General features: G+C 37.7%; 1 protein-coding gene across 1 annotated transcript in view; it reads left to right on the forward strand.

The window, feature by feature from the left end:
* Cubn (cubilin) overlaps window positions 1-12,147 on the forward strand; it is a 233,934-nt gene that overhangs the window by 62,894 nt on the left and 158,893 nt on the right. The window contains exons 23-27 of the mRNA XM_042685932.1: window positions 3,142-3,331; window positions 4,699-4,859; window positions 5,407-5,588; window positions 7,279-7,435; window positions 11,256-11,443. Coding sequence (XP_042541866.1) covers window positions 3,142-3,331; window positions 4,699-4,859; window positions 5,407-5,588; window positions 7,279-7,435; window positions 11,256-11,443 — 878 coding nt within the window. The remainder of the gene's footprint in view (window positions 1-3,141; window positions 3,332-4,698; window positions 4,860-5,406; window positions 5,589-7,278; window positions 7,436-11,255; window positions 11,444-12,147) is intronic.

Below are 12,147 nucleotides of genomic sequence, written 5' to 3' on the forward strand. Positions count from 1 at the left end.
TTATCACCACCCTCAGTTTTTTGTTTTTTTGTTTTTGGGTCCAGTCGTGGGCCTGAACTCTGGGCCTGGGCGCTGTCCCTCAGCTCTTCAGCTCAAGGCTAGCACTCTACCACTTGAGCCACAGCACCACTTCTGGCTTTTTCTCTTTTTGCTTATGTGGTGCTGGGGAATCGAACCCAGGGCCTCATGAATGCAAGGCAAGCACTCTACCACTAGCCACCTTCCCAGCCCTATCCACCCTCAGTTTTTAACACATTATCTAATTTTAGCAAATATCTTTGGGACTCTGTCTTGGCCAGGTATTGTGGTCAATAACGTGGCCAATCTTGGCTAATAAGGCATTATTCGTTTCATATCACTTAATGGGAGAAATATTCTCCTATAAAAACAATTATGGAAATATATTTGGTGCTCAGTTTCTTTTTTTTCCATAAAAAGTTTTTGAGGGAAAAGGAATTAATTCTGCTTGACTGGAATGGGCAAGTTTTCATAGATGTGTTATTTGGACTGGGCCTGAATTGACAGGGAAGAATTAATTAGACACAGAATGTGTGGGATGAAGAAGGGAGTATGTTAGGCCAACCATTTCAGACAAGGTGGGCAAGTGTGAAGATCATGTGGACATACTGGGGACCGTAGCTGACTTTCATGCCAGCAACAGAAAAGAAGCTTGCGGTGCAGATCCGTTTCTTTCAGTAGATATGAGCAAGCTTACCAACTGTGGCAGAATACCCACTTGCTATGGGCAAGGCACAAGGGAATGACTCATTATGACTGCTTTAGTCAGCCTCCCTTTGGTAGGAACCAGATGATAACAGTCACATTGTCCTGCAGACCAGTGGGTGGGTATATCAGTTAGATGTAATAGAACTTTGTCTTCCCCACTGGGAAGATGGCTTGGAGATTTGTTTAACTGGCTAAAGCTGCGAACCATCTGCATGTGGACACTGATTCTTAGGATTCATCTAGTGTCTGTTTGATCCATGAAATTCTATCCTCCTGATACTCATTATTGGTTCTGAAATAGTCTTCTCCCTTTCTCCTTTACTCTCAGTCTCACCAACTTTTTCCTTCTCTCTCATTCTGCCTTCTATTTCATTGTGGGAAAATCTGGCTATTCTATAGAAAAGCATACTTTATGAATAAAATGTAACGTTGGGATTAAATATTACTCTAGATCCCTGCAGTAAAGTTTTAACTCTTCAAATGAGAGTTAAACCAAATATTTGGTGTGAGTCTTCATTGCGCTGAGGACTTACAAAGGTAATAGAACCTACAGTGTTTTGCATGTCTCTGTGTTACCAAGACCAGTGGAGACTCCTTCTTTGCTCTTGGAGATAATCATGTAGTAGCCACTAAGGAAAACTGCAGGCCTACACATCCTCATTTTATTCCAGTTTCAAAAAATATATAATAGCTTACTCTCCCCAAATCTTTCTGTTAGGAACTTCTGTATATTCCTGGACCCTATATTTAGGTTATCACTGAATGCAATTTAAGATATATTAAGATGCATTAAAAGTAGACTTTCTTTGTAAAATAGCTCTGATTTGGAAGGCATAGGCAATTGAATGAGTTGATTATTGGCTTCTAGACACAGAATCTGAAGGACTGAATGAAGTAAAGTTAAAAATTATTATACTAGAACGGTTGTATTTATTTAGGACAAAAATGCTGTGAAAGTACCCTAACAAAATTTTATACGTTAACTTATCTCTCACAGTTCATTCTAGTCTATTTTGAAGTATAATGATGATTGCTACCATTTATTGAGCATATAGTATGAGGCAAACACTTCGATTAAATTGTCTGCAACTCTCACATCTATAATTAAAGGCAGCAGTCATTTTTCTTTTATTTACTTACTTTTTTGGTCAGTCATGGGGCTTGAACTCTCAGTCTGGGCTCTGTCCCTGATCTCTACAGCTCCAGATGTGTAATGTACCATTTGAGCCACAGCACCACTTCTGGTTTTCTAGTGTTTAATTGGAAATAAGAGCTTCATGGACTTTTCCTGCTTGGGCCGGCTTTGAACTGTGATCCTCAGATCTCAGCATCCTGAGTAGCTAGGATTACAGGTGTGAGCCACCAGCCTCCGGCTTATTTATTACTTTTTAATGAGAGAAGCATAAGTTTATTAAAGTGAAAATACTGTACCATAGCATTGAAGCAGGCCAAGCAAGAGAGTTCATGTCCTCAACAAATGATGTCTGGTATGATTTAAGTGAGTTATGACTAGGGCTGGAGGTCTTCCCACAGGAGGGCCCTTGGTGTTGCGCTGTTTTAAAGGCTGGAGGTTACATAATGTTTTATTTCATGTTTTTACATATTACGCATCAGAAAAGTCAAAACTATGGTGCAAATTATATGGCAATGACTACAAAAGTCATCTCAAGGCAGATTAGCATCTTTATTTTACAAATAAGGGAGTCGGAGTCACTTACCCATGTTTGCATAGCTTGTTAGTATTACATGAGCTCTGATCACCAACCCTGTCTTATTATCCTTCAACATCTTGCTTTGGTACCCACGTTGTTATTAATTATAAATACATACCTTGGAGAAAAAGAAAACATTTTGAAAGAAGATTCCCAGGAGGCTGAGATCTGAGGATCACAGTTCAAAGCCAGCCCAGGCAGGAAACTCCGTGAGACTCTTATCTCCAATAAACCACTAGAAAACTGGAAGTGGTGCTGTGGCTCAAGTGGTAGAGCACTCCTTGAGCTGAAGAGCACGGGGAAAGTGCCCCAGCCCAGAGTTCAAGCCCCACAACCGACAAAAAAAAAAAAAGATTATAAAAGGGCAGAACTGTATTTTCAAGATTCTTCTAAAACTTTTGCAATTGAATCTAATTTTTAATATTTACAATAGTTTATATGGGCAAGAAGTATTTTCTCATTTCCAACACCAAAATCATGGTATGTAAATCTTAATACCACACAACTGAGGCTTTCTGATTATCTTGCCTTTGAGATTTCAAAAACTCTCCTTCAAAATGAAGTCATTTTGGGGGCATTGCAGAAATACCTATTGGAAATCAAGTGCATTGGCACAAGTTAAAGAAGTGTATTTGACTGCATGGATTGTATAAGCAGAGCATAATGTCTTCAATTTTGTCTCATGCTCTGTTTCTTTTCACAGCATGCTCATATGTCTTTACAAGTAACAGTGGGATACTCACTTCCCCTAATTACCCCAATAATTATCCCAGTGATTGGGAGTGCACTTATAGGATCACAGTGGGAATCAACCAGCAGATTGCATTGCACTTTACTGACTTCTCTTTGGAGGAAGGCATTTTCAGAACCTGTATGGATTTTCTGGAAATCAGGTAAGAACCTTCATTTATTTCATTTATAATTCTTTTAAACATTCTAAACAGTACCTAAGCAGTGAAGATGTATTAGCACATTTTGACATCTTCATTTATTATGCAGAATAACAATGAAAAACAAATACCACATACCATTTTTGTAAGTCTTGCTATTAATTTTTTTTTCAGTCTGTCCTGGAGCTTGAACTCTGGGGCCTAGACACTGTCCCTGAGCTTTTCAGCTCAAGGCTAGTTCTCTACCTCTTGATCCACAGCACTGCTTCCAGTTTTCTGGTGGTTAATTGAAGATAGAGTATCATAGATGTTCCTGCCCGGGCTGTTTTTGAACCACGATCCTCAGATCTCAGCCTCATATATAGTTAGGATTACAGGAGTGAGCCACCGGTTCCCGGCTTTCACTATTAATTCATTTTGAGCATTTTACACATGGGACCTTATAATATTTTTTAATAAATTTTATTGTCTGATATGAAGATATTAAAATAATAAATTATAGTAAAACCATATTATGCTAAAATGACATAATTTCCCAAATCTCTGTTATATATTCTCTACCATTTCTTACAAAGAGAATTTTGTGAGGTTTGACACAGGTGATGGTTGGTTTATGTTGCATTTTGTAAGTATTTAATTTAATTAAATTTTATTTAATTAAATCACTGGGATTTAATGTTGAATGTAGAATTCCTTTTATGCTATGCTTAAGACTCCAAAAGTTCTTAGGGAAAGAATTATTTCCAGGGTTTTATTAAATATGCCAAGTATAGTGCGTTAAGTTGTGAAATTTTCCAAAGTTAGATGCATTTAATAATTTCTCAATAATATCAGGGAATATTTGTTTATGCTGTTGAAAATTATAGTTTGTGTATTCTATATATATATTTTTTTGGTCCGGTTGTGGGGCCTGAACTCTGGGCCTGGGCGCTGTCCCTCAGCTCTTCAGCTCAAGGCTAGCGCTCTACCACTTGAGTCACAGTGCCACTTCCAGCTTTTTTCTTATGTGGTGCTGAGGAATCAAACCCAGGGCCTCATGCATGCAAGGCAAGCACTCTACCACTGAGCCACCTTCCCAGCCCCAGTTTGTGTATTCTATACTCTTTGAAGTATTTGCTGTGGGAAGGTGAGGACTGAACACATTCTTTCAACTTGACAGCGATGACAGAAGATGCCATGCCAGGATGGCATTCTTTATTTTCATCAAATATTCTGTAATGAAGCATACAGGTTAAGCACCTGAAATTGTCATTTTTTTTAAAGTAATTTTGACAAAAGTCTGTGTGACCTGTTAAACTGGTCATTGCAACCCTGTAGTCTGAATGTATGTCAGTAATCTAATATGTGCTCTTTTCTGTGTTCTGCCGCAGAGATGGAGGATATGAAAATTCCCCAATCCTGGGAACGTTCTGTGGTTCAGTGCTCCCTCCAACAATCTTGTCTCACAGTAACCAACTATGGTTAAAATTTAAGAGTGACCAAGCAATCTCAAGTTCTGGATTCTCAGCTTCCTGGGATGCATCGGCAACAGGTAAAGAGCCAAGATAAGTTTGTTGAGTTGCCTTCTTTTCCCACCTGTGTTTAGTCATTAATCTTGGTCTTACACCTTCAATATCACAAGTATTCTTTTTGTTGTTGCTGGTCATGGGGCTTGAACTCTCGGCCTGGGCCCTGCCCCTGAGCTCTTCAGCTCAAGGATAGTGCTCTACCACTTGAACCACAGTGCCACTTCCAGTTTTCTTGTGGTTATTTGGAAAGTCTCATGGACTTTACTGCCCAGGCTGGCTTTGAACCGCAATCCTCAGGTCTCAGACTCCTGAGTAGCATAAGCCACCAATGCTTGGCTCACAACTATTTTTGAATTAACAGCAGCCATCTATCTTGAAGAATGAAGTGGCAAAATTCTTAGTTCCCTGGCATATTTCATGAAGATGATCAATGATCTTAATTAGAAAAAAAGCCACAGTACATAGTTATGCAATAGGCTACTCTCTGAAGACATTTTGCCCTTCAGCTTGATTTAAGGGCAGAGATAAGTTATTTAGATCACATGTGTCATTCGCCTCTTTTTTCCATAGGTTGTGGAGGCAACTTCACCACTTCCACTGGCGTGTTCACGTCTCCCAACTACCCAATGCCGTATTACCACAGCTCTGAGTGCTACTGGTTGTTAAAAGCCAGCCATGGTAGCCCCTTTCAACTAAACTTTACAGAGTTCCACTTGGAGTATCATCCGAACTGCTCTTTGGATTATCTGGCTGTATGTATCAATTCTGTCATCCACAACTTCCATCTTACCCAACACAGAAAAGGTTTTTACTTTTGTTTTGAGATTCAGGAAAGATGAGATTCTATTTATTTATTTAAATCTTTAAGTAGTTGTACAGAGGGGTTTCAATTCAACATGTCAGATTATCATCTCCATCCCTGTCATCACAAACATGACATCATATAAAAACTGCACACGAAATAAAAAAAAAAGTTATGCCAAATAAATTTAATGGTAGTGACAGGATTCTAATCATCCTAGGTAATGGAACTGCTAATGTTAAAATATTTTGAATAGGCTGGGAATGTGGCTAAGTGGTAAAGTGCTTGCTTAGCATGCATAAATCCCTCGGTTCAGTTCCTCAGCACCACATAAACAGAAAAAGCCAGAGGTGGAGCTCTGGCTCAAGGGGTAGAATGCTAGCCTTGAGCAAAAGAAGCTCAGGGATAGTGCCCAGGCCCTGAGTTCAAGCCCCAGGACTGGCAAAGATATATATATATATATAAAGAATATAAACTCTAAGAAACAATTAAAATAGCTTGAGTGATTATAAAATTTATGATCATAATCTACATATTTTTTCTTAAATTGTTATTTTGATGTTGTACAGAAGCATTACCATTTCATAAGTACTTTTTTTTTTTGTCGGTTGTGGAGCTTCAACCCAGGGTCTGGATGTTGTCCTTGAGGTCATTCCCTCAAAGTTAGTGCTTTTCCACTTTGAACCACAGCTCCACTTCTGGCTTTCTGGTGGTGAATTGGAGATATGATTCACACTAACTTTCCTGCTGGCTTCAAGCTTTGATCCTCAGATCTTAGCCTCTTGAGAAGCTAACAGGCATGAAGAATGGGCACTGTGCAAGTACATTTCTTTTGGGGGGCAATGTCACCCTTCCTTCACTTTGCCCCAGTTTTTCCCTACTTTCCCTGCCCACAAGGTTTGCAGTTCATTTTCTACATAGTGTATACTGCATAGCATGCTTGGCATTTTTTTTACCTTCCTCCCTCCATGTCTTTGCTCCCTCTTTCCTTCCCTAAAACACAACAACAACAAAAAGCAAAACCAAAGACCACCATCACCACCACCACCAACAATAACAAAAAGAAAAAAACAAGTTTCCACTTCTATGTCCTGGAGTTCCTTTTGATAAGCAGTATTTTAAGTGTTCAGAGAATTTATATCTCTGTACATCCTCCTTTTAGCTGATGAGATACTAACTTTTAAACATATTTATAAAACATTTTTTTCAATTGTCTTTAAGTAGTAATACAAAGGGATTTCAAGTCAATATAGCAATTTTTATGAACTATGCATCTTGACCAATGTCACCCCTACCATCATTAGAGATAACCGTATCAACCATATAGGACTATTTATAGGACCAGCAACTCACCTGTGGTCCACTAAAGTCATAGAAATCAAAATAGGCTAAAGTTTCATAACTATTAAAAATGGGATCAAAAAATCAAGAGACAAGTTCTCATCTCAGAATAGGTATTAGACTTCAACTCTGTGGCACACACCATTTTATACTTGTCATTGCTGTTTAATCTCAGTGCAATTTTCAGAAGTATTTAATTCTCTCATGGCACATGCCTGTCTATCCCCACTTCTGCATTAACAGTCCTCTAGATCACCTTTACAGCCACAACCATCTGACATGAGTATGTTTTACTCAAGGTTTATGATGGCCCAAGTTCGAGCTTTCAACTGCTAGCTCAGCTCTGTGGGGATAAGAAGCCTGCCCCCATCCTCTCCAGTGGGGACAGCCTGTTTCTGAAACTGAGAACTAATGAAGATCAGCAAGGAAGTGGCTTCATGGTCAATTTCAAACAAAGTAAGTATGTACTTCATTCAGTGGTCTAGTGTCTTCAGTGGACCGCCTAGACTTGTGATGAAATGAACTGGTTTGAGCCGTTAAAACAAAATCTTAGTTGCTGATACCAAACGTATTTAATTTTGTTTGAGGGAGAAATGTGTATGTATTCAATTTAACCTCCTGTTATTAAAACATGGCAAATGGTAGAAACTTAGAAGCGTATTTCCTAAGGTGAGACAGTTGTAATTCATCCAAGTAATGGCTAAGAGTTTTCCAATTTGCATCACACATTCTGATCTCCCAATAAATCATTGATCAAGTTTTGTTATTTACCTTAAAACATACCTAATAAATTGTACCTCATAAAACATGACAGGAAGCTACGGTACCTGGGAGTCAAGTGTGGAGTGGGCATGTTTTTAACTGTGGAAAGAAACCCATGAAAATCTTCTTACTCCAGAAGCAGCACAATAGTATTAAAAATTTATTGAATAACATATCCACATGTCCACAGTCCTGAGGTATATGGCCTGGCCATTAGAAATTACCTGGAGTTGCTTTTTTTCCCTCAGTAGCTTTCCTTCCTTTTTTTTTAGTTTCCATAATGAGGATATACAATTAAATGAACTTGAAAACTTATTTTTCTAACTCTGGAATTAGACATTCTTTTGAGTTAATTTTACTGACCTTTCATGACAAGAAGCTGTTATGCAAGAAATGCTTTCGTTTTGGAAGAATGGAATACCTTGCTCCCAGTAAACTTAAATGTATCCATAATTTTGGCACAATTGTCTAATATTAAAATAGGAATCCATGAAGTCATATTCTGCATGCACAATGTCCCTTAGCTTAATTACAAGAGGACTAGTGTTTAATCTGGGTGATATATGAATTTGAAGATTCACCTTTAGGCTAAATTAAGATTTTTTTTTTAGGCTAAATTAAGATTTTTTTGGGGGGGGGGGTCCGGTCGTGGGGCCTGAACTCTGGGCCTGGGCGCTGTCTCTCAGATCTTCAGCTAGCACTCTACCACTTGAGCCACAGTGCCACTTCCGGCTTTTTTTCTTTTTGCTTATGTGGTGCTGAGGAATCGAACCCAGGGCCTCATGCATGCAAGGCAAGAGCTCTACCACTGAGCCACCTTCCCAGCCCCCCTAAATTAAGATTTTTTTGAATAATGAATCTTAGTAAAAGTTTTGTTCTTAAGTTACTATGACTATGTATATATTTTTTTAATTCTCTAGTCAACATGTCAGTTTGATTAAATTAAGAATAATGTTTTAAATTTGTTGCTTCATTATTTTGTTCCTTAGTTACAATACAATTTCTTTTTTTTTTGGGTCCCGTCGTGGGGCCTGAACTCTGGGCCTGGGCACTGTCCCTCAGCTCTTCAGCTCAAGGCTAGCACTCTACCACAGATTTTTACAATAAGAAACATATATACTTGTATGTGTGTATATATATATACACACACAAGTATATATGTTTCTTATTGTAAAAATCTGTACAGTGGGGTTACAGTTACATGAGTAATGTAATGAGTACATTTCCTATTGAGTATCCTTTGTTTTCCTCCTTCCCTCCCCACCTCCCCAAGTCCACTGCCCCATCCTCGCGAAGTTGTAAAGTTCATTTTCAACATAGTGTCTCATACATCTAATTGTTACAATGGGTCAACCTGTGCCCATATTTAAGCATTTTGTTATTTCCCTTCCCCTCCTGAAATTAGAAAAATGTATATACAAAATGCAGGGCACCAGAATCAATACAGTAAAAGCAGGGGTTATACCATAGGGGAAGAACATACAAAGGAAAGAAAAAAATCACATAGTACGTTATTAATACATTAAAAACAATAGCAAGCAACAAAAAAAACCCACTTGTGTCCCTATCTTGGGGTTCATTTTGCTTAACATCTTCTTGTATGATCATATGAACATAGCTTTTGATCTTTTCTGCTTGTCCTAGATATGTACTAGTTATTGCAAATAAGGGAAACCATGGGACCTATGTTTCTTTGGGCCTGACTTACTTCACTTAATATTTTTTCCAAGTCTTTCCATTTCCTAACAAATGAGGCAATGTCATTCTTTCTGATGTAGGCATAGAATTCCATTGTGTATATATAGCACATTTTCTTGATCCATTCATCTACTCAGGAGCTTCTGGGTTAGTTCCATATCTTAGCTATGGTAAATAATGCTGTGATAAACATAGTTGTCCTGGTAGCTTTAGTATACCTTGTTTGTGATTGTTTGGGTAAATGCCCAAAAGTGGGATTGCTGGGTCATAGGCGAGCTTTATGTGGAGTCTTTTGAGGAACCTCCATACTACTTTACAAAGTGGTTGGGGTTTTTTTGTTTGTTTGTTTTTGCTGAAGGCTTAGAACTCAACCATTTGAGCCACAGCTACAATTCTACCATTTTGGTGGCTGATTGGAGGTAAATGTTTCCTGCCTGTGCTGGTATGGAACCACAACCCTCAGATCTCAGCCACCTGAGTAGCTAAGATTTCAGGTGAGAGCCATCCTCTCCTGGCCAATGTCTCTACTTAGTTATTCCTGTAATAATTTTTCTCATATATTGAGAACACTAATAAATTAATACTGAACATAGTTTCTTGAAGGTAAACTCAGAACGAACTAGTTATATTTTCTATAATATTTGTCATTTAAAATGGGAGATTGTAAATAATGTAACTTGTCAGGGCTGAGAACAGCTCTGTTTCTGATTTGCTGTAGTCACTGAAGTTTATGATGTATACCTGTCTGCCTAATAAGTATGTATCATCTCTCACATCTCGCATCTAAAACAAAAAATCACTCCTGGAAATTTTATGCAGACAAAACTGAGCTAAATATTTTCAAAGAGAAACACTTTGGGTATTATATCTGCTCTACCAAAGGAAAATTTTGAAGAACAGCCAGTGCAAACCATATAAAGTCTTCTGAAAGGCACCTTTCAGAAAACATAAATAGAAGTGTACCTATAACCCACATTGTTGAGACAACTCAGTAGATATACTTTTCATTTCTTCACTTCCTTTTATTTCATGTCATAAAGACAATATGATTTTTTAAAGAAAAAGGCTCAGGGAAAGGGTATATGCCTCTTTCAAGTAAGAATTGGCTGGATTTAGCTTTTACTTCCAAAAAGACATACATAGAAGTATGGTTTTGTTAAAAAAAAAAAATCTAGCTCAAGAAAATACCTGTAGATTGAAGAGTTCTGTTTTTCATAATTTTAGATTTTAATTTATGCTTTAAATTCTTTATGCCCCCTTTCTTTTATTTGGCCCTTCCTGCTGACTAACTAAAGGAAAAATTTAGACTTGGTCATGAATTTCAGACAGTTCAACAAAACCATGTTTCGCATTCACATGGGAGTGTGTATCTTCATACTGCAGAAAGAAACCAAATGTCAGAGCTAAAGAACCAGAAGCATAGTTTATTTGTTAACACCTATCTCTAAACAAACAAGTTCCTGTAGTAGAACCTAGCTATTCTGCTGTCCACCAACTCAGAAGAAATGCAACAGCTATTTGAAATGACTGCTCAACATTCATGACCCATGAGTGTTTGAATTTATTTAAGTATTACTTCATATTTGCAACTGAGGGATGTAGCTCAATGATAGAGCACCTGCTTAACATGCATAAAGTCAGAGATCAGCTCCCAGCACCACCCACCCCCATACACACACAAGGAAAAGAATTAGAATGTGTGTGGGTTTTTTTAATCTAAATTTTGCTTAAATATCAATCTCACATATAGCTTAGAATAATTACTGCAGGTACAATAGTGGCTCTTAACCACCATGATTTTGTTTTATTTTTCTAGTATGTGACAATGTGGTAATAGCCAACCAAACCTATGGTATCTTGGAGAGTATAAATTACCCAAATCCCTATTCTCCGAATCAGCGCTGCAATTGGACAATCCAAGCGACGAAGGGCAACACCGTGAATTACACATTTGTAGGATTTGAGATGGAACACTATTCCAACTGCTCGCTGGAATACTTGGAGGTAGGTGAAAACTCAGCATATGGCTTTTATTCAGATCAGGTGAGACAAAGCAAGCTAGCAGTCCTTCATACTCTTTAGAGACACCTTGCTAGCCCTCTCAGATGAGTGTATAATGCATCAATCACCCACAACACTTGAGCTGTTGGAAAGGTATATTTCTTATATTTTTTAAATAAAAAGACATATTTATTTATATTTATTATGTTACAGTAGTTGCATAAAGGGTTTTTAATTCAAAAAATCAGTTTATAGGTACAGTGCCACCCTTTCCATCTTTCTCAACCCCACTTATACCCTCAAGTGACATGGATCTGTTTTCACATATGCACATTCAATATAATGACTCGAGTAGGCCTATTTCATGTTTCTTCCCTTGCATCACCTTAATATCAATGATATTTAATCTACTAGCTAATAAAAAGGATGCTCCATTTTTAACTTCAAGACTGATCAATCTTACTTAAATTACAGAGGTAGAATGCTATCTGTGTTTTTACGATTGTTTTTGTTTTTTCACTAAGTAACAGGTTAAAAAATGTTTGAGTAGCAGGATTTATTTAATGCTGCATTTGCCTGGAAGTACTTATCAAGATTTCAATTCTTTGTTTTATTTCAAAAATTAAAGTTAATTTCAGCTTGTTTCTCTTTTTGCAGCATGGTAGATTTGTTTATTATAGAAATAACCACAATTAACATTTATTCCA

This window comes from Dipodomys spectabilis, unplaced genomic scaffold, assembly GCF_019054845.1.
Source record: "Dipodomys spectabilis isolate Male_0828 unplaced genomic scaffold, ASM1905484v1 ptg000096l, whole genome shotgun sequence".
Lineage (NCBI taxonomy): Eukaryota > Metazoa > Chordata > Mammalia > Rodentia > Heteromyidae > Dipodomys > Dipodomys spectabilis.